Source organism: Malus sylvestris, chromosome 2, assembly GCF_916048215.2.
Source record: "Malus sylvestris chromosome 2, drMalSylv7.2, whole genome shotgun sequence".
NCBI classification, from domain to species: Eukaryota; Viridiplantae; Streptophyta; class Magnoliopsida; order Rosales; family Rosaceae; genus Malus; species Malus sylvestris.
This window is the reverse complement of record NC_062261.1, coordinates 5,148,923-5,169,900: the sequence shown is the minus strand read 5'-3', so window position 1 is coordinate 5,169,900 and position 20,978 is coordinate 5,148,923. Positions and strand designations below refer to the sequence as shown.

The window sequence follows — 20,978 nt, the reverse complement described above, 5'->3', positions numbered from 1 at the left end:
ACAAATGGTGGGATATGTGTGTTAAAAAATTAATAATTTGAAAAATAAAATTTCTTACCACTTACATAAAAATACACAGTATATCATCTATGTTCTAATCATAATAAAAAAAATTCTACATTTTTACTATTTCAAGTTGCGGTTTAATAATATTTTCTTTCATTTATGATTGAAAATTTTAAATGTCAGAATTTAACACTTATTAAAGCCGAATCGTTGTATAATTTAGTGCCGAACGCACACCACAACTATCACAGTATCAAGGAACAAGATTTCTACTCTTTGATATGATGTGGCAGCAGTTAATTGGTGGAAGTTAACCAAGTACAGACGGAATCTAATTCTAAACCTTCTATTTCGTTTCTTGGTCTGACGGCGGGAATCTAAACCCTGTATATGGTTAACGGAGGTTGATTAATTCTAAGAAGAAAAAGCCAATAATAAACCTAACTAGATTAATAAATATGAGATTTTCACACGCTATTTTTCTTTTTCTACATTACTTTCGTTCTATGTTACTTTATTTAATCTAAAGATTAAAATTCTTCTTTCATATTTTATACTTTCATTCTCCTTTACTGTAGTTAATATAAAAACAAGAGATAAAACCGTAAAAGTCATTTTGCAATTAAAATAATGAAAACCAAACCATCATCGTCTCCATATAAACGTGACAAATACATTATTTTTTGTTACAAGTGTGCATTTGTCACGCCTCACTAATTCATAAAAAAATAGCCTAAAAAGATATCCCGTGAAGGACAAGCATTACTGCCATTCTCTGTCACCTAACCTTCTCTCTCCCTCTGTCTCTCTCGGTGAGTCTGAGGCCAGACAGGAATAATGGGGCAGCAGAGCTCGGAAGCTCCACTCCTGGGCAGTCATGGTTTGGCCAATAAGAGCAAAAAGACTACCGGTCCTCTCTGGCTCCTCCTGTTTACGTTTCTAGCCATCATCATCTGTCAGTTCTCTCTCTCTCTGATCATTTTTTAGTTTTGATCTTCTCTGGTGTATATATACATACATGTAAATATATAAATATAAATATATATATCTGTGTGTGTGTGTCTCTGTGCGCGATCTCTGTGTTTGGCAACATTTTTATTTAAGGAACCAATTTTGTTTTCCCTAAGTTTGACTTTATACATGCCAAGTGTGTTGGTGCTTAAGTTTGCAGCTATGGAGGAGACCAAAAATTTTCATAATTTAAATTTCGTTCTCATAAATTAATTTCCACCCTCCGTTCACTTTCTCCATAAATTTTGCCATGTAAGGGTAAGAACAATTCTTCCTCACAACGAAATCACAGTACACGAATATGCAAATATAACTCGAGAAAATTACAAAATAAATAAGTTTTCGCATGCACGTCAAATTATAATTTGTTAGTAAAAAAAACGACTTGAGAAATTTTTGTTCATCATCCCCAAATTTAACATATAATATCACATTTTTTGGGAAGTGGGAATCTACCCTTTTTTTATAGAATTCTTGTTTGTACAAAGTAGAAACATAATTATTGACCATACTTTGTAAAGATAAATGCTTTAATAATTGACCTTTTTTCCATTTTTCGTGTAATTTTCTAGTTGTAGGCCTTATATTCGGAGGGGACACAAATGGCTGGTTACTTGAAGGATCAAACAAACACAATGATGGGAAATTTGGAGGCAATGAATCTGACGTAGTTGAGTCAGAAAATGGAGTTGTTGCTGCAGATGATGCAAGGTGTTCCGAAATCGGAGCATCAACGCTCAGGCAGGGAGGGCATGCTGTTGATGCAGCAGTGGCAACTGCATTGTGCCTTGGTGTTGTTAATTCCATGGCAAGTGGGATAGGAGGTGGAGCTTTCATGCTTGTGAGATCTTCAGCAACCTCCCAAACCCAAGCGTTTGATATGAGGGAAACTGCCCCATTAGCTGCTTCACAGGTCTTAAAATCCTATCTTTTCGGTTGATATGCTAGTTTTCACTGGAGAGATTGTTTGTGCAGGAAGATCGGACTCGTTGAGAAAACCTCACTTCTAATTTTCTTCGACTTTGATCCCATTTATTGACATGGTTGACCCCTTAGAGCTTCAAGTTTTTGTTAACCTAAGGGATCAACCAATCCGAAACTATAAACCTAATTTCTGAGAAATGATGATTCTACACCTTAAAACAATTAACTATGTCATAGGATGGGGTCAAAGTTCAAGAAAACCGAGTAGAAGCGAGGTTTTCTCAGGATGCCCTGCCAATGGATCCAGTCTAATCTCGTAGGTAAATATTCGCAGTAATTTTGTTCTGCATTTTGTGTGTAAATTGTTATTGTGAACAAACAGAACATGTATGAGAGCAATCCGAAAGCCAAGGTTGAAGGTGCATTGTCAATGGGAGTTCCGGGTGAGATAGCCGGTCTCCATGAAGCTTGGTTGCAACACGGGCGTATCGCTTGGAGGACTTTATTTCAACCTGCAATAAAACTAGCTAGAGATGGATATGTTGTTGCTCCTTATCTGGGACGATATCTAAGTGCATTAAGAGATGATATTTTAAGTGATCCTGGCTTAAGGCAAGTGTTTGCACCAAATGGGAAGATGTTAAAGGAAGGCGATACATGCTACAATGTGGAACTTGGCCGGAGCTTAGAGGCGGTGGCGGAACTTGGGCCGCAAGCATTCTATAACGGCACTCTTGGCGAGAAATTAGTCAAGGATGTGAGAGAGGCTGGTGGGATCTTGACAATGGAGGATCTGAGGAATTACAAGGTGAATGTTGTGGATGCAGTGGCTGCGAATGTGATGGGCTACACAATTTTTGGAATGCCTCCTCCTTCGAGTGGAACATTGGGGCTCTCTTTGGTGGGTGATTTCTCTTTACCATTTTGTTCTTCATCAAACTCGATAGCTTATGAAAGCAAGAGTTTTCGATCCTAATGGGATGACGATGACAATGCATTTTGAAACACAGGTTCTGAACATTTTCAACAGCTATGGAACTTCAGATGCTGCAAAAGGAGATCTTGGTCTACACCGCTTGATTGAAGCGTTGAAACACATGTTTGCAATCCGAATGAACTTGGGCGACCCTGCGTTCGTAGATACAACTAAATACGCCTCTGCTATGCTTTCCCCATCATTCGCAAAGAAAATTCGGAAGAAGATATTTGACAACACGACTTTCCCTCCCGAGTACTATCTGCACAGGCATGATGTTTCGACTTTTCTGGTTCAAATTAGAGCTTTTCTTCTAAGTCATTACTCTAAAGTTCTTTCAGCTCACAATGATTCAGGTGGAGTCAGCTCAGAGATCATGGAACAAGTCATTTCTGCATAGTAGATGCAGACAGAAATGCAGTTTCGGTTACTAGCACCGTAAATTACCCTTTTGGAGCTGGAGTGCTTTCTCCTTCTACCGGAATTCTGCTCAACAACGAGATGGGTGACTTTTCAACCCCAACGGATATATCCCCCGACCATCTCCCTCCTGCTCCGGCAAATTTTATCGAACCAAACAAGAGGCCTTTATCTTCCATGACTCCGCTTATTATCACAAAGGTACAGAAACTACTGCATTGCATACTCTGTGTCCTTAAGATAATGGTAGCCAATAACAGGGAATTTTTCGGCATTTGCAGGACAATCAGTTGGCCGGGGTTCTTGGCGGCAGTGGCGGAATGAACATAATTCCAGCAGTAACCCAGGTTTTCGTTAATCATTTCGTGTTAGGGATGGACCCGTTAGATGCAGTTCAAAGTCCAAGGATCTACCACAGGGTTTGTTTTCTTGATTCAGATCATAGCCATGATAGATATTATGAACTCTTTACGTTTGTTTAATTTATTCTTTTAATTCCGTGCAGCTGATACCGAACATAGTTTGCTACGAGAACATGACAGTCATAGATGGCGATCACATCGAGCTTTCAGACGAAAGAAAGCTGTTCTTGCAACAGCGGGGTCATCAGTTACAGGCTCAGGCAGGGGGAGCCATCACTCAGCTCATTGTCCAAACCCTTCAAAATCCTGCAAACATAGGCCGGAAAGGCGGAAAGAATTCTAACGAACAAATATTTCACGGTAGGCTCACCGCTGTAAGTGACCCGAGAAAGGACGGGAAGCCTGCAGCTGTATGATTGCAAGTTTCTGTAGATTAGGAAGGAGAGTGCCTTGTGGGATATTTAGTCTTGCTGTGCAGATTTATTCGTACGTAGAAAGACATCATGTGTAGCTTAGGTTGTGCTTCCTCAGACATCAACAAGATCAAATGTTACATAAATTTCCACAATGTTCTACTTGCCTTTGTGTTTTTGAATGAATTTCAACAAAGTTAGTGTATTCAAGCAAAATAAACGACGATTTTCATTAACAAAGAAAAAAATATGGTATTTATCCTCTTTGCAGTTATTGTACAACAGGCAAACACAAATAAATTCAAACCCTTCAAGTAACTCGATACAATGCATAGCGAACTAGCATCTACAACGGCATCTTTCTAAGTCATTTTGTCCATCAGCTGTATCGGTGCCAGAATGTTAGACTTACTCGTCTCAACAATGCATCCATTCATGACCATTTCTTCTAGCATGAAATGCGCTTTCTCCAAATGGAACATGATGTCTAGTTCACACTGCGAAGGTGAACCGAGAAAACAATATAGTTGGAAGTAAATACACGAAACTGCAAGTTTAACTCGAAAGTTGGAAGAAAAAGAATACTTAGTTAATCTGTTTTGGAAGAGGAGCTTACCACATTGCCGAAATGGCGATCCATGGTTTCAACCAACAGATGTATGAATTCCAAAATTGCAAGCTCATTCTGCAATGGAAATGACAAGAAGAGAGAAACAGCGATTAAGAAGACATGGTTGGAGGCATCAACAGAACAGGGTTGTGTTGTTAGTAACTTACTTCATCATTGTCGACTCCAACCAGAAAAAACAACGAAGCATAGCGCCTGTACACAATTTTGTAGTTCCGGTGCTCAACAAACGAACACTGTTCGATGTACAATACAAATCAGCATCATAGACATGTATAACGGCTGTCGTATAATATCTACTAATAACAAACAAACAAAAAACTAAGTTCACAAATTCATCAAGTTTCATATACTTGTGCTGTTCAACAACGAAACTTAGGACACAGCCCAGCCAAATTCCATAGATATGCAAGCAAAGAAATAACTGGTGCTAAACATGACTAGCATTAGCATTCCGCATTCACCTATATGTGTAAGCATCCTAATAACCAATACAACCCGTTTACTAAGACCTTGTTCAAGGGAGGAAGGCAGGTAGTGAAATCTTCCACATGATGAAAAGTTCAGCAGGACCCGAAAATATGAACTTCGAAAAGGGTTCGTGACAAATGAGACTGCCCACCGAATCCCCTAAACATAAATCCTAATGCAGAACATGGACCATAGGGTAATGTAGCAAGTGCTTGATATTTACAACCTATATTCCAATTCAAATTATCAAACTTTATACTCGGGAGTTTCGAATTCGACCTAAGCGACTAAACAAGAACATCCTATTTCACTTGTATGCGACTTCAATTTCAGTAAGCAATGCATCCAGTAAAAATTTAAAATTTCTTAATTCTGATACAAAACCGAAATAACCCAATAAATTTCTGGATCCCAATTCCACTTTTTTATGATCACAAGCAAAATCTAAACAAAATACTTGGAAACTAAGATCTCAGAATTCAACCCAATTGAACATGCAAACTCAGAATTGAACAATTGGGCATTGCTAATTTCGTATTAAACAAAAGAAAATCGGAGATTCTGGTTCGGATAATTAGATTTGATGATCAGGCGTAGAAATCGATGAAAGCAAAGTGCAGAGAGAGAGAGAGAGAAAGAGAGGACCTGTTGCTCGTTGCGGGCGAGGCATTTGCGGACGATTTCAGCTTCAAGAGCTCGCCGTTCTTCGAGAGTGAGGTATTCGTAGTATTGGGCAAGTCGGGTCTGCCCCTGCTTGTTCACCATAAGTATGAATCTGATCCCCATCTCCTTCCCTCTCTTTCTCTCTCTCCAACTTCTCAGACGGACGTTTGGTTTTTTTCTGCAGCTCGACCAGCCTCGATGTTCTGTTTGGCTGAACCAGTTTTACAAGCTTCCCTTTTTCTTATTAAAAATAAATATTTGGCTTGTTTTATTGATATTCCACATTTACTTTTTAAATTAAATTTTTTTTTTAACACACACCGTGTATTTTCCAATACTACCATCACACCTCACATCTTGTACACCCCACACCTCACATTTCACACACCCCCACAATCATCAACTAATTAACCACACATCAAAATCTTCATCTCTTTCACGCAATAGAATAATCCACATTTTAAAGATAAGAAAGATTAATTAAATTGTATAAAATCTCACATCAAACTCTTCATCTCTTTCAAACAATAGAATAATCCATATTTTAAAGACAAGAAAAATGAATTAAATTATATAAAATCTTCATCTTGCCGTTTGATTTATTTACATCCTTCAAATTTTCTTGAACAATCACGTTGGATTCTAAGAAGTCTGATGGACAAATAGTAGGAACTGAGGTCATGTCAATTCCAACCGACCAAAAAATATTGAATTTCTTCATCATCAAACGAACAAGAATATTACATTTATTACATCTTAAAATTTTACAACATTCTCTAGTTTTCTTCCTATTTCTTGGATTCCAACTAGAGCAAGGCTTTGCAAAAAGTCAAATTTTTATTCTATTATTTAAATAATTTCTTAAATGTGATAACCAACGAATGAATGAGGAGCAAAACTCGTTCCGTTCATCAAAAGATATATTTTCATCAACTTGTTTGTGTTTTTAGGGTCTTGTTCTACAATGGAGAGTAAGAGTAGCTTTGAGGGCTCGAATGGTCATTTCATATTAGAATTACAAATTGTTTAGTATTACATTTTTAAGTGGAGTATATTCAACAACATTTGGGATGTTCGGTGGAGTGCGTCGAAAGTACCTATCTGAATAAGGTCAGTCAAGATACACCGAAATTGACTTTGATTTCGGTACAGGTCTACGGAATGTGTTCCCAAAAATGGTTCAAGCTTTTTGTTCGGTTGTGTACCACTGAACCTTCCGATAGTGCTGGTTTGAAAAACAAAACACGAACTCATAGTTTTTTAAAGGGTATGTTAGAGAGACCATATTTTGTAAACCACATGACGTGATGATTGATGGTTAAATTTCTTCTTTAAATAGCGAAAAGACATAATAGTTGAAAGAATTGGTAAAATGTCTCTTCTTGATCTCTCCAAACGACGTCTTGGTCATCCATTACTTTTTTCATGGTATACTGCCTCAAAATCATATGTTTACAATATACAACCAAATCATCTTATTACTGTCATTATTACGGAAACAAACGTCCATACAAATTTTTGATGAAGAAAACATTTCTTACAGATATGTGATGCCTTACATCCCCGAACGCCTTCAAAGATAAGACTTCGACTCTCGCTCTCTTTCGAATACATGAAACTAAAACTAAGGAGCATTACAGTAGTGATCTCAATTACAAGCAGAGTTGATTTTCTTGTTCAACAAGTTGACCTCCAAACCATTTTCGTGATCCAGCAACTGGGTTGGTGGTTCTTCCGCCTTGTCCTCAATGACATCTTTGGTGCTCAAAAAGCTCGGCTGATTTGTCGAAGATAGGAGCCGCGCCCACATTCTGTCAGTTATCACAACCTTGTTCTGCTGCTCAATGATTCTCTGCAAATCAACCATCCAACAATCACTTCATGTCAATCCCTAGTTCATGTTTTATCAAAAACTAAAAGAAAGATTAATTTTCGGGTAATGTGCGTTAACGGAACTAGTTACAAACTTTTAATCAAAATAGAGCTGGAGGACACTAAGCAGACATTTAGACCTGTTTAATGTCCCTCCGTTCAGTTTTTTAATAAAAGTCTTAAACCGATTATATGGTCTACGTATTTTTCTTAATTTTATGGATGATATGAGGCACTCACATGGAAGGGTATATAAGAATGTCTCCCATTGACAGGCCCAACTGTAAATCCTGTATAACCTGCCATTGCTCCATGGACGGCGCTTTGAGCAAGGAGCGTGCAGTACACGTTATCAGATGCATTGCTTGGAACCGCTCGGATCATATACGTAGGATCTGCAAACAATGAAGTGCAAGGCTTGATTGATTTGCTCTAATCCTTCCCACTTGATGGGAACATAAATGTGTAACTAGAAATTTTGTATGTTTATTTACCAACCTATATATTTGAGGTTTATGCTCATTTTGTTCCCCTCCTTAAAATGATCCTGCAGAAAACAAAAGTTAAATCAACGAACCTGTTGCGCGAAAATCTTATTTAGCGGATTATAACAGGTGAGAATGCATTTTAGAAATTAGAATTTAGACCTTGATCTTCTGGGAAATCCATAGTCCAACATCTTGGAGAAGCTTGTTTCCAGAAGCGTCCTGTTTGGTCATGGAATGAATGCTCTCAGAAAGAAGCTCCTGGCCAGCACCTTCGGCCATGACTATGACCATGTGCCCGTTTTCTATGAGTCGTTTCTCTATGTACTCGAAAAGTCCACCCGGGCCTTCTAGGTAAAAGGGTGATTCAGGAATTAAGCAGCAGTCTACATCCCGGCTTGCAAGCGTTGCATACATAGCGATAAACCCTGCATCATATCATCCAGTTTAAGTGGTGAAACAAGTAAATATAGGTAGACTTTTCGATACAATCTTAGTGATTTTTGAACAAGCAGTGAGCTTAATTACCGCTGTAGCGACCCATCAGCTTTACAACACCAATGCCATTCTCAATGCTTTCAGATTCGACATGCGCTGCATTAATTGCACGTTGTGCCTCCTCAACGGCAGTGTCAAAGCCAAAGGACCTATCGATAACCTGTAGTGTACCAACAAGAAAGAACATTTTACCAAAAGATTTTGTGCATAACTCAGCTGCAAACAGGTACGCTAAGCCCAAAAATGTACCGGAATGTCATTGTCGATGGTTTTGGGGATTCCGGCTACTGCTACTTTGAGACCTCGTCGCTTAATTTCCTGCACGACGAATAGCCATAATGTCATTGAAAATAATTTACAGTTAAACGTAATGATAGTATGATACTGGAAATCTTATAAATTAGACTACCTCATATATGACAGATGCACCCTTTTGGGTTCCATCTCCTCCAATTATGTAAACCTGCAACATAAAAACCAATTAAGCTAAAATCTATGCATTGTGAAGGGGATCTAGACCCCGAGAAATGCACAGAACAATATAAAAACCTGATTGATTCCGCGATCTTGAATGCTGTCAACGATCTTTGTGGTATTGTGGCCGCCACGAGATGTCCCAAGGATTGTTCCACCACGTTTATGGATGTCGTTCACGGTCTTAGGAGTCAGAGGAATCGTATTACGTGAATAAAATCCCCGGTATCCTCCCTGAAAATTTCCGAAAACTTCATTAGCCAATGACGCCACTGAATCATGCAATCGAAAATCGGTTTATACTTTAAATCACTTACATCGATTCCGAGAACTCTCTTGACACCATACATATGGTGCAAGCCACATACTATCTCCCTAATCACTGTGTTGAGTCCAGGGCATAGACCCCCACATGTCACAATACAGGCATGAACATCATCCGACTCAAAATACACCTGATGACGAAGAACCAACAGAGTCATTGACAGGATCATGGTATTTAATCATGTCGAAATTCGTTTGTAAATCACACGAAAAAAAACGTACTCTTTGACGCGGTCCTGCCCGCCGGAAATGTGTGCCCCTTGGACTATTGTTGTGAACAACGATCTACAAAAGGCAGAAGAGAACACTTGAACTAATTCAACACAGATAGTAAAAATTGCAATACAATTCCAACATGTAATTTCTTCGTCAGAAAATTGGAGGGAAAATTACATTCAACATGGAAAAGGCTCACCTTTTGGGCAACAGTGTCATCCACATTAACAAAATACTGCCTGAAAATAATTTCAAAAACAAAAACAAATCATGTAAATTACCCAATTGAGCAACACGCTTAGTAATTAATCGGGCAATGACTAGCCGCCTAGTGGACCGGCCGCGCTAGACGGGACTTTTGGAACGCTTGAAACACCGCAAACAACTTTAGACAAAAGTCATACAAGTACTTACTTGACAACTGAGTATGCAGGATTGTCTTGCAACGGATTTGGGTAGGTCTGCAAAAGGCCATCAAAACACAACCAATTTACCACAAAACCATCCACAAACAACGAAAGTTCACAATCGAAAAGATAAGATGGAAACGACGACGTACCGGCAGATGAGGAATGTAATCCGAGAAATGAGGAACATCTTCGAGAACATAACCACCGGTGCCGACCACCACCTTATTACCCATGCTCTCCATCTGGGAACGAGAAAAGCACCCGACTTTCTGACCCGAACCCGAAGAACTCTTCAACCAAGTTCTAGAACCCGAAACCGGGTTCGAAAAATCCGAAATACCTGTACCCTTCAGTGAAACGATTGCAGAGGAAGAACTGTAAACTGAATGCATCGGAAAACAGAGGGAAAAAACGACGAGTAGTTTGAACTAGCTTCAGAAACAGAAACGACCACCATACTTTTATACGAAGAAAAGCCAGAGAAGAAAAATGGTGGGTGAAAATTCCTTTTGATTTGTCTTGGGTTTTTTTTATGGTGAATAAAAAAGTGAGCTTCACGCAAGAATACTTGGGGACGAAACAAAACTACAAACTAGGAAATTTATAAGGTTCTAGAATTTATTTTCTTCAACGGTTAAAAGTGTTACCTTTTGGGTTGTGGGTGTTGAATTAGCAGACGTCGGGAAAAAGTAAAATATTTATTGATTTAAAATTAAAATGCAGAAAGAATACAGGGAAAGGTTTGACCGTTGAAGCTTCGGCGGCAATGTTTGAGAGGGTAGTTGGAGACGACACGCCGTTTACTGCAAGGTTGTTGTGTTCACAGGGATTGCTTGACGTGGAAAAAGAGCGCGCGGGGTTCATGGAGGGTGGTGTGGAGAGGTTGGACTTGTCACGTTCAGTGGCCGTGTGCCACACGTAGTTGTATGGTCAGATTAGGGTTAGGGTTTTGGTCTGTGTAGGACTCTATAGAACCATCTTCAAGAGATATTTTTCAATGTGACCAGAATAAGAGATATTATATCACGTGTCACCGTAAAAATTGTGAGATATGTGTGTTAAAAAGTTAATAACTTAAATATTAAAAAATTTCACCATTTATATAAAAGTACGTAGTTGTACCGTCCATGTTCCCGTCACAATTAAAAATTTCTCCATCTTCAGGCGTTCTTGTCACAATCTTAATGGCGATAGGTGGATCGAAGCACTTTATTTGTAAAAGAGATGAACGTGATGTATGGACTCATGGTTAATAATGTTCTACACTAGGGTCACATTTGGAATTAATTTTAAAATGACTGAATACGATTTTAACGAAAATCTTTTTGGATTCTAAGACAGGATGAAAGTACCATCTGTAGATAGCCATTGTATGCAAATTGATGTGCATGAAAAGGAGAGAAGGTGAATATTGAAGGGAATAGCTCTGCAGGACAAGTAGTAGAGAAAAGAGAGAGCAGTTAATTTATTATGCATATGTTATGTCAAGATTTTAAAGAGATATGTTAGCCGCTCACTATTAATCAATGTTGCATTGTAAGTGCGTGATTTTATTACAATAATGTTGTGGTATAATTAGTTTCAATTTGCTTTCAAGTCGGCAGGATTCCTTTAAAACCTTGCTCTTCTAGATCAATCTCTAAACAGAATCATCATTTTGAACAAGGATCAATGTATCATTAACATTAGCGTCGTCATGAGTTACTAGCACCAAGGATATATTCACATTCTTTGATGCTCATACGTTGCTAGAATAATTGAACTGTTGGAATGGGACCATGTGTCACACCCGAGATCTAAGATAAATAATTTACCCATTTGATGAATATTCTAACAAAAACATGATAACTTCATAGAGGGCAATTATTTTATCATAAGCACACAAAACACAAGGGCGAAATTAAACGAAATATAGGAATTTTATGACACATTAGAAGTCACTCATCTTGAATCAATTCGTATGTTTTAGTGAGATTTTAAGTGGCTAGAAGATTGAAATGGATCAAATACCTTGGATTTCTTTTTTGGACAAACGATATTGTTAGTAGGTTAAACTGTTAGTTGTTAGGGGGAAGGAGATCAGTGGTTATCGAACCCACACCAAGGTGCATATGCATCATTATTTTTCGTCACTACGATAAAGCGTCATCTACTTGACCTTGGAGTTTAAAAACTTGAATAACGATATTTTCATGTACATTGAAAAAAACTATTTAACTCTCATTAGTTAATACTATTAGATTCAACCTCCCCGGGGTGGTGCAATAGTTGAGGTTAATTTTAGGTCTGTATTCTATATGGCACGTCTCAAGTTCGATTTTGGATGCGGTTAAATTACACGATGTGGTTAAGGAGGCTGAAATCCTTTTTTTTTTAAATACTATTAGATTTACTTTTTGTTACATGTAACCAATTTATTGCCTGGTATTTAATGAGACGATAATTGGTGGGATTTTTTATTTTTTTTTGGTTTTGAATGTGATTTTCTTGTTATACAAGGAAAAATAAAACAAATCCAAAATTCGATTTAAAGCCCAAATCCAAATTTCGTTGCACACTTGAAGGGCAAGGCATATATGCTCATACGCGAGTGTTGACTTGGCACCACTCCCAGCCGTCGATGTAAAGATTCAATCGGTATCTTGTCGTCAATTCACCGGCCCAGATTTCCCCCTCCAGAAAATTCCACACGCGTCCGACCTCCGCAAACCGTAACGGTGCCACCAGCACGCGCCAACCAGTGAGTCCCTGACAACCAATTCCTCCTCCACTCTTCCGAAAACCTTCCACCAAATATTTACAGCGACAGCAAAGTCCGTACGGTCAAGGATTTTGAAGGTGATCGGCACGCATCGGACCGCCGCCATGTTCAAAACCGCAGCTTCGCGCCTTAGGGCTCTCAAGGTCAGTACTTCTCTCTGGTTATTCGGTGATTTCATCTGGATTTTCGTAATGCGTAATGGTTGTTTGAATGTTTATGAGACGTTAAGATAGTAAAATTCGATCCGTTAGATTAGAAAAGTTCAATTTTTTCAGCGTGAATAGTAAAATTCAATTAGTTAGAACAGTAAAGTTCAAGTTTTTGAGAAGGAAAATTAAAAATTCATGACGCCCCAAAACAGATAAATTCAATTCGCTTGGTTGGTAAAGTTCAATTTTTCGAAGGCTCTGCAAGTTTTGGTGGAAGTTGAGAGGCTCGGTAATTTATCCGAAAACGAAAGGTTCAGTCTTTATGTGTGTGTATTGGTATTCTGGTAGAATGTAACTTTCTATTCTTTGATTTCGATTGGGGATATTAGGGGCGTACAAGTACGTTCCATAGGGGAGTGGCCAGATTTTCAAGTTTGAATGATGTTGCAACGAAGCCGTCTTCGTCTTCCTCTCCTTTCGGAGGTTTGTTTGGCTGGCTGATTGGGGGAAATTCCAGGTCTATGCCTCCATTAGACTTCCCTCTTTCAGGCATCAACCTCCCACCTGCATTGCCTGACCATGTTCAACCAGCGGATGTCAAAATTACAACTCTCCCGAATGGTATCAAAATAGCTTCTCTAAAGTCAGAGGTATGTATGATCAACATGGAGGTGCATATTTTGAAGTTTCTTATCTGCTTGCGTATGACCGAAAAGGAGGAATTTAACTCAATAATTGCTGGATTTTGGTGTTCAACCAGAAACCAGCTGCTTCAGTAGGTTTATATATTAATTGTGGTTCGGTCTATGAGACACTGGAATCATCTGGGGCCTCACACCTGCTGGAGCGTATGGCATTTAAGAGCACGAGGAACAGAAGCCATTTGCGTATTGTGCGGGAGGTGGAGGCAATTGGTGGTAACGTCCAAGCCTCAGCTTCGCGGGAGCAGATGGCTTACACCTTCAATGGTCTGAAGACCAATGTTCCTGAAATGGTAGAGCTACTTATTGACTGTGTTCGGAACCCTGTTTTCCTAGATTGGGAAATTAATGAGGAGGTAAATTTCCAGAATGTTGTTGTTTGTCTTCTGACAATTTACATGCCGTGCAAAATTTGTGGTTAATATTGGTGTTGTATTTCATCTTTTACAGCTTCCTAAGGTGAAAAATGATATTGGTGAAGCCTCCAAAAACCCCGAAGCCCTTGTTTTGGAAGCAGTTCACTCTATTGGTTACAAGGGTGGCTTGGCCAATCCACTTTTAGCCCAGGAATCTTCAATTAGTAGACTGAACAGTAACATTTTGGAGCAATTTGTTGCTGTAAGTTTAATAGTTATATTTAAATCCAAATTATTCATTTAGTTTTGCAGTTAATTATTTGCCTTGTCGGTCTTTCCCAATAAGTTGAGGTTGTGATGATAATTTTAGGAAAATTATACTGCTCCTCGGATGGTACTTGCAGCTTATGGTGTTGAACATGAAGAACTTCTAAAAATTGCAGAACCACTTTTGTCTGATCTCCCCAGTGTCCCTACTGCCAAGGAGCCACAATCTGTGTATACTGGAGGTGATTACCGCTGTCAAGGTGATTTAGGGGTGTGTATCTTATCTATTTGAACTACTTTTTCTATCCTTTCTTTCTTTTTCATCCAGTAATTAAAAGTTTGATTTGCCTTGCATGACAGGAAACTCATTTTGCACTTGCCTTTGAACTTCCTGGTGGCTGGCGAAATGAGAAGGATGCAATGATTGTGAATGTTCTTCAGGTCTATATCAATTATCGTCTGTCTCTAGTAACTATAACTCCTTGTGTTCCCCCCTCCCACAATGAGAGTTTAATACTAAACTTGCATTTTAGATTTTTACAACTCTTTATTAGGATTGAAAGTTGGAAAGCAGTAATGAATCCAGTTTATTGTAGGTGCTAATGGGAGGAGGTGGCTCTTTTTCAGCCGGTGGACCTGGAAAAGGGATGCACTCACGTCTATGTAAGTTTTTCAAAAGACAAACAGAAATTTAAATAGTCCAACAAGAAAAAAGTATGACACAGGCATTAATACTTCAAGAGGTTTTGCTCCACTAAGTAGGGTCCCTTTGTTTTACAAGCTGTACCATCCTTTTAGAACTGAAGTGTTCACTCTTTTCTTTTTCTGGTTTAAATAACCTTGGCATCTGAATTACTGTGCTATGCCTGATGAGCAGATTCTCGTGTGTTAAATCGATGTTCAGCATTTCATTCGATTTTAGCGTTCAGTAGCCTCTACAACAATACTGGCATTTTTGGAATCCAAGCCTCCACTGTAAGAAACTACTATATGTCATGCGAAAATGTGAATAAGGAGAATTTTCTAGATATATGCTTAAATAATACTGGGAGCTGTCTCTGGATTTCAGGCTCCAGATTTTGTCGCAACAGCCATTGATATGGCAGCTAATGAGCTTATTGCAATCGCAACACCTGGAGATGGTTATCTTGCTATCTTTGATTCTTAATTTCTTTGTTTTACATGAAAATTTGAGACTGATGTTAACACGTTCTTTTCTCTTCTGCACAGTTGACCAGGTAGAACTAGATCGTGCTAAAAAGTCAACAAAGTCTTCCATTCTTATGAATTTGGAATCCAGAGTATGTAAACAATCAGTGTATTTTCGCAACAATGGGCTTCATACTTTGTTATCAAGATTTTTTTGAAAAAATGTTATTTTGTTCGCTGATCTTTTATTTCAATTCCGTAGACGGTTGTTGCAGATGATATTGGGAGACAGATTCTGACGTACAATGACTGGTAAGGCCCTTCTCATACCTGTATATATTTGTGTTGAACCGTGTTGGATGTGAACAATGCCTAATGCATATTTTTACTGTTAATGCGGACCCTGCTTCTTAGTTATTATGTCTTGTGAAAATGAATTGTCCGAAAATGCTTTTTGTGAGCATATTTTTAGATTGTACCATCATTGCTATTGTTAGAATTTCGAACAAGGCCCCGATATGTTTCACAAGTTGAGTTATTGTATGCTAAATTAAGTACTAACCATCAGTGTCAGTACTCTTCTCCTTCTTACACCTTGCATAAACCACTTGAAAGAAGTCTGTTTTTGGTGTTTTCTTCACGGCAATATTTTTTATGGTTAGGAAACTGAGCCAGCTCTTGAAGGCTGTGGATGAGGTTTCGTTAGAAGATATTGCTTCAATTGGTCAAAAGCTTTTATCTTCCCCTCTCACAATGGCAACATATGGAGATTGTATGTTCCGATCTTAGTGCGAATCCTCTGTTTATGATTCACAAGTTTCCTTTGCTTGTAATACCTTTTTACGTTCTTCAGTCTTGTCTTGCAGTTACTAGCGTGACTGGCGTCCCAAGCTATGATTCAGTCAGCAAAAAGTTCCATTTGAAATGAGATTGTTTTCGTGTTCCAAACCGGGCAGTCAGCTGACATGCTGCCATCGCTGTGCTTGACATCCGCATACGCTAGAGCTTCTGTACAAAAAGTTCGAATAAAATGAGGATACTTCATACGTAATCTCGAGCGTATATGTTTCTCTTGTTGGTAGAGTTTATCAGACAGCTGATGGTTATGCCATTATTATTGTATCACTATGTCTAATTTTATTAGCAAATGTTGATGGAGAAGTCAAAGAGCAAATTGTTGAAGAAACGGAATCAAATGTTAGATATGGTAGATAAACCTAACATCAGCATTGCTATACTCTCCCAACCATTAGGAGTCCTATCCTACCAAACTTACAAATTACAACGACAAATCTTGCACGACCGTACACTCAAATTCGTTGGATAATATATTTTATCACAAGAAGATACTCTAAACTATTGACCATACTCTAAATTATTTTAATCTACAAATTAGAGTATCCGAACTTGGTTTAAGGGGAGCATATATGATATGGATAATGTTAGGAAGATTACATTTTTAAACTAAATTTTGGAAACTAAATGATGTGGTTGTTGATGATTGAATTATTACTTAACTATTGATTAACGTGCTTATTTCTTAGTAGTAACAAATCATTTGGTTTGCAAATTTTGTTTAAAATTTTGATCTCTCTAGCATTACCCTATACGATATACAAGAAATGCCTAGGAGACTCTCAAAAGTGAGACTCTCCATGTACTCTTTGCCACCCCATGTTATTGGCGCAATGTTGATACCGAAATTGACGTTAAATCGTGAGGTGGCAGAGAGTTCCCTTAGTATTTCTCACGATGTACTAGCCAACTCTTGATTCAAGAGAGCAAATATACTATTATGATCAACTGATCTAACTCACGTCAACTCTGATATAAATAATGTTGAAGAGATTTAGGGACAAAACTCTCATTATTCTTCTCCCTCTGCATCTTCTATTTTCTTGCCAACCTGGAAAAAGGAACAGAACAAAACAAAGAAAAGAAAAGAGAAGTAAAATAGAAAAAGAAAATTATATTATTCGTGTCTTTTGTCTCCCCTACTTGTCTCTCCCTTTCTTGTTTGAGAAATCATGAATGTGCCGACGGATTTACCATTTGTGTCGAACATCCATTGGCATTTTGGTACTCACCCACTCACCCTTTCACCCATCAGACGCAGTTTTACTTTTACAATGAGATGAGATTGGCAATGAGGAATGTGTTAAAACATGCATGCAAAAACACCATCATGGTTAACTCATAGTCATCATGAATATTATTTTCTTCCAAATTAAAGTACGTTGTTTGCTTTCCACAACCATAATTTTGATGACAACGTGGTCTTTTCACCCCCACCCTCACTCCTAAAGAGGGAAAAATGAGTGGTCTCCTCTTGCATTTTGTACCAAAATTCATCAACTATATGTGTAGTATATTTTGTTTGGTTACAAAGAGGTCAAACTTTGAAGACCATTTGAACTATGAACTTGACTGTGGAGGTAAATGTTCGCTATCAAAAAAGCTTTAAGATCATCTCCAACAGATGAACTAAACTCATGTTTTTACTTAAAGTTTCTCAAAATACTCCTTAAACAAACTAGTTACCATGAGTCAAATTTAGTTTTCCGAACAATGTTGATCACAAGTGAGCGAGGCCAGACAAATCCTACCAATGCATTACATTTTGAAGCAAGTGAGTTTTACTTTACGGAAACAATTAAGAATTCATTTGGAAGTGCTTTTGAAATGAATGAAAGCGTTTTTGGTGAAAATGTTTATGAAACAAATTCTTAGTAAAAATCCAAGTGAATTTTAGAAAAACATTTCTAAGTGCTTCTTGTAAGAAGAACATATCTGGTATTTCATCTAAAAAGCACTTAAAGTGCTTTTGAAATTAATGAAAGCGCTTTTGGTGAAAATGTTTATGAAACCAATTCTTAGTAAAAATTCAAGTGGATTTTAGAAAAACATTTCTAAGTGCTTCTTGTAAGAAGAACATATCTGGTATTTCATCTAAAAAGCACTTAAAGTGCTTTTGAAACCCAAAATCAATTTCACCAAAAGCGTTTTCAGTCATTTTAAAAGTATTTACAAATGAGTCATAAATATTTAAGACTATGCAAATTTTGGCTAGCGATGTCGGAGAAGCATTTACATCATTTCAAGTCAAATTTGACTGCACTACAAATTCAGGAACTGAATATGCGATTGTAAATGTGTGTGTGTGTGTGTGTGTGTGTTCGCATGTGGCATGCCTATCAAGCATTTTCAAGAAAAAAATGTCCACATTTGAAAGCATGTGCTTGAATACAGGTATTCGTACGAAGCATTTTCCTTTTGGTCTCAGACATCATGGCTTTTTAGTTTTTACCCAACTCCTTCTGTTCTTCTCCTTCCCGATATTATTGCCTTGAATCTTGCTCAGGAAACGTATTCAAAGGGTTTTATGAATATAACTTGCAAAATTGCAAAGTTTTCATTTTTATTGTTGGGTTGAATAATCTTTATATTCTTTTTAATTGTACCAAGTATTAATTAGTTGTTCTACCTACTTGTAACTAATATTCTCATACATGTATTTACTTAAATATAATTCATAAAGAGTGATTGACCAACAAAAGATAATAATCAAGTACAGTATTCTATGTACTCACTTTCTGATTTGATCTAAAAAAAATTATCATGTGTTCCTTATTTTTTTTAAAACAAGAAAAAAATTAAAACATGTCCATTTATTTTTAAAACAATAAAACATGTTTTAAAATATCATTAGACACAACCAAAAGGGAAATGCTCACGTACGAGTACCCAAGTATTAACCACCCAAAAATCATAAAAAGGGACAAGTTAGTGGTTTCGACAAGGCAATCCAGCCTTATGGGGACCGGGAAAACTCATAGAGTCATTTCAACATCCCCTTAACCACCATCATGTGATTCACCATAACCAAAAACCGAACTCAAAACGTGCTGTGTGAAATACAGATTTGAAATTCATATCCAACAATTGGACCACCCTCTGATAGTTATGCAATGCTAAATTTGAATTGTCCCTTATAAGTAAATATTTTTTGCCCCAATTTTTCCCATTGCTGAAAAGACATAACAATTTCCAGTTTTAAAATAAATAAAAATTTGGGGATATGCATGCCGCATGTATTGAAGAAATTTTTGTTAAAGTCAGATATCGTAACCTAATACATTCGCTCGTCTATTCATTGTTATCAAAGAAATTTTTTTTTTTTTTTTTGTTGACAACAGGGCAAAAGTCATAAGGAAAAAGAAATATTACATAAGAATATCATGAAGCCACGAGACTAATTTATATCTGTAACTAACAACTGACGATAAGAAAGATAAGCTTGCTCAAAAAAGATAAGACCCAAACTACATGATAAACTCAAACAAGCTAAATCATCAACAACAAAATTCTTTTCACGATAAATAGAATTTGTGGTCACACTAAAGAATTTCTACGTACAAAGTATCATTAATAAAGCATAAAAAAAAAGTGTTGAGATAATCTGGTTTTATTAAAAAATGCAATCCGGACAATCTGATTCATTCATTCCCTAGGGATAAAAAGAACAGGACCAATCCAAGGCTTTCAACAAGTAGAATGCATGGTTTTTGCCTCTGTGCGTATTTATGTTATATATTCCCCAGAATCAATGATATCTGATCTTTTCATTAAAAAATGGCTTAAAAAAATTAAAAAAAAAATTAGGAATTCGTCTTTTTAATTAAAGAAAAATGGGAGGAAATATCAGACAAATGAGCAATCATGGACATCTCTCTCCTGTGCAAACAGCATGTTGGACCATCTATCATTTTATTTTTGACTGCTTGAATGAATGTTATAAACGTGAACGGCTCACCATCATCTGATGCATATCAAGACACTTTTGATATCACAATATTTTCCCAGGCCACAAGGGTCTAGGTCCCACCCTTTGGGGGCCCCACTCCTTCCACATATAGGAGGCTAACAAAATTTGTATGTGTGCTTAGTAGTTAGTACCCTAGATCTCCTCCCCCAAATAGAAATAACAGAAGCCAGAGACAAGGGCCATAGATAAATATATTTTAGAAAATTAGATTTTAATCTCTAAATTATATGAAGTTTAGAAAAATATCTTATATAAGACTAAAAATTGATTTTTTAGACCCTAGATTCTATTTAATGTCACCATATGTATTTAATGTCTTTCTTTTTTATTTATAATTTTATGGTGTTCATAAATTACATTTTATGAAAATATTATAAATTTTAATTCTCATTATGGTGAGTATCTTATACAAGAAAATATTTTCGTAGAGATTTTTATGTACACTTATGTTTTTGCATATTTTCTTATGTGCTACTAATTCACTACAATATATTTAGGTACGAACATTTCGGTACACTGAGTTAGTATAATATGTTTAAGTACGGACATTTAGGTACTGACATTTCGGTACACTAGTTTAGTATCATATAGTTAGGTAAGGAAATTTTTGTACACTT

General features: G+C 37.3%; 4 protein-coding genes across 4 annotated transcripts; 2 read left to right on the top strand and 2 right to left on the bottom strand.

The window, feature by feature from the left end:
- Positions 1-690: 690 nt before the first annotated feature.
- LOC126596795 (glutathione hydrolase 3-like) lies at positions 691-4,267 on the top strand. Its single transcript, XM_050263457.1, has 7 exons — positions 691-961; positions 1,590-1,930; positions 2,324-2,842; positions 2,952-3,187; positions 3,274-3,538; positions 3,619-3,756; positions 3,843-4,267. The coding sequence occupies exons 1-7, from the start codon at positions 844-846 to the stop codon at positions 4,113-4,115; spliced, it is 1,890 nt and encodes a 629-aa protein (XP_050119414.1). The 5' UTR covers positions 691-843; the 3' UTR covers positions 4,116-4,267.
- Positions 4,268-4,317: 50 nt separating this feature from the next.
- On the bottom strand, positions 4,318-6,111 carry LOC126596803 (AP-4 complex subunit sigma). Its single transcript, XM_050263463.1, has 4 exons — positions 5,857-6,111; positions 4,890-4,976; positions 4,729-4,797; positions 4,318-4,609 (listed from the first exon to the last, which is right to left on the bottom strand). Exons 1-4 carry the CDS (start codon positions 5,995-5,997, stop codon positions 4,475-4,477), a joined length of 432 nt encoding a protein of 143 aa, XP_050119420.1. The 5' UTR covers positions 5,998-6,111; the 3' UTR covers positions 4,318-4,474.
- A 1,214-nt stretch (positions 6,112-7,325) lies between these two features.
- LOC126596787 (ATP-dependent 6-phosphofructokinase 3-like) lies at positions 7,326-10,743 on the bottom strand. Its single transcript, XM_050263449.1, has 13 exons — positions 10,303-10,743; positions 10,158-10,204; positions 9,943-9,982; positions 9,750-9,812; positions 9,521-9,658; positions 9,279-9,437; positions 9,139-9,192; positions 8,979-9,047; positions 8,760-8,889; positions 8,394-8,659; positions 8,245-8,293; positions 7,987-8,141; positions 7,326-7,726 (listed from the first exon to the last, which is right to left on the bottom strand). The coding sequence occupies exons 1-13, from the start codon at positions 10,543-10,545 to the stop codon at positions 7,523-7,525; spliced, it is 1,617 nt and encodes a 538-aa protein (XP_050119406.1). The 5' UTR covers positions 10,546-10,743; the 3' UTR covers positions 7,326-7,522.
- A 1,964-nt stretch (positions 10,744-12,707) lies between these two features.
- Positions 12,708-16,722, top strand: LOC126596778 (mitochondrial-processing peptidase subunit alpha-like). Its single transcript, XM_050263445.1, has 13 exons — positions 12,708-13,057; positions 13,453-13,713; positions 13,824-14,120; positions 14,215-14,382; positions 14,491-14,658; positions 14,748-14,828; positions 14,984-15,050; positions 15,265-15,362; positions 15,457-15,529; positions 15,618-15,688; positions 15,799-15,848; positions 16,199-16,308; positions 16,403-16,722. Exons 1-13 carry the CDS (start codon positions 13,019-13,021, stop codon positions 16,462-16,464), a joined length of 1,545 nt encoding a protein of 514 aa, XP_050119402.1. The 5' UTR covers positions 12,708-13,018; the 3' UTR covers positions 16,465-16,722.
- Positions 16,723-20,978: the final 4,256 nt, after the last annotated feature.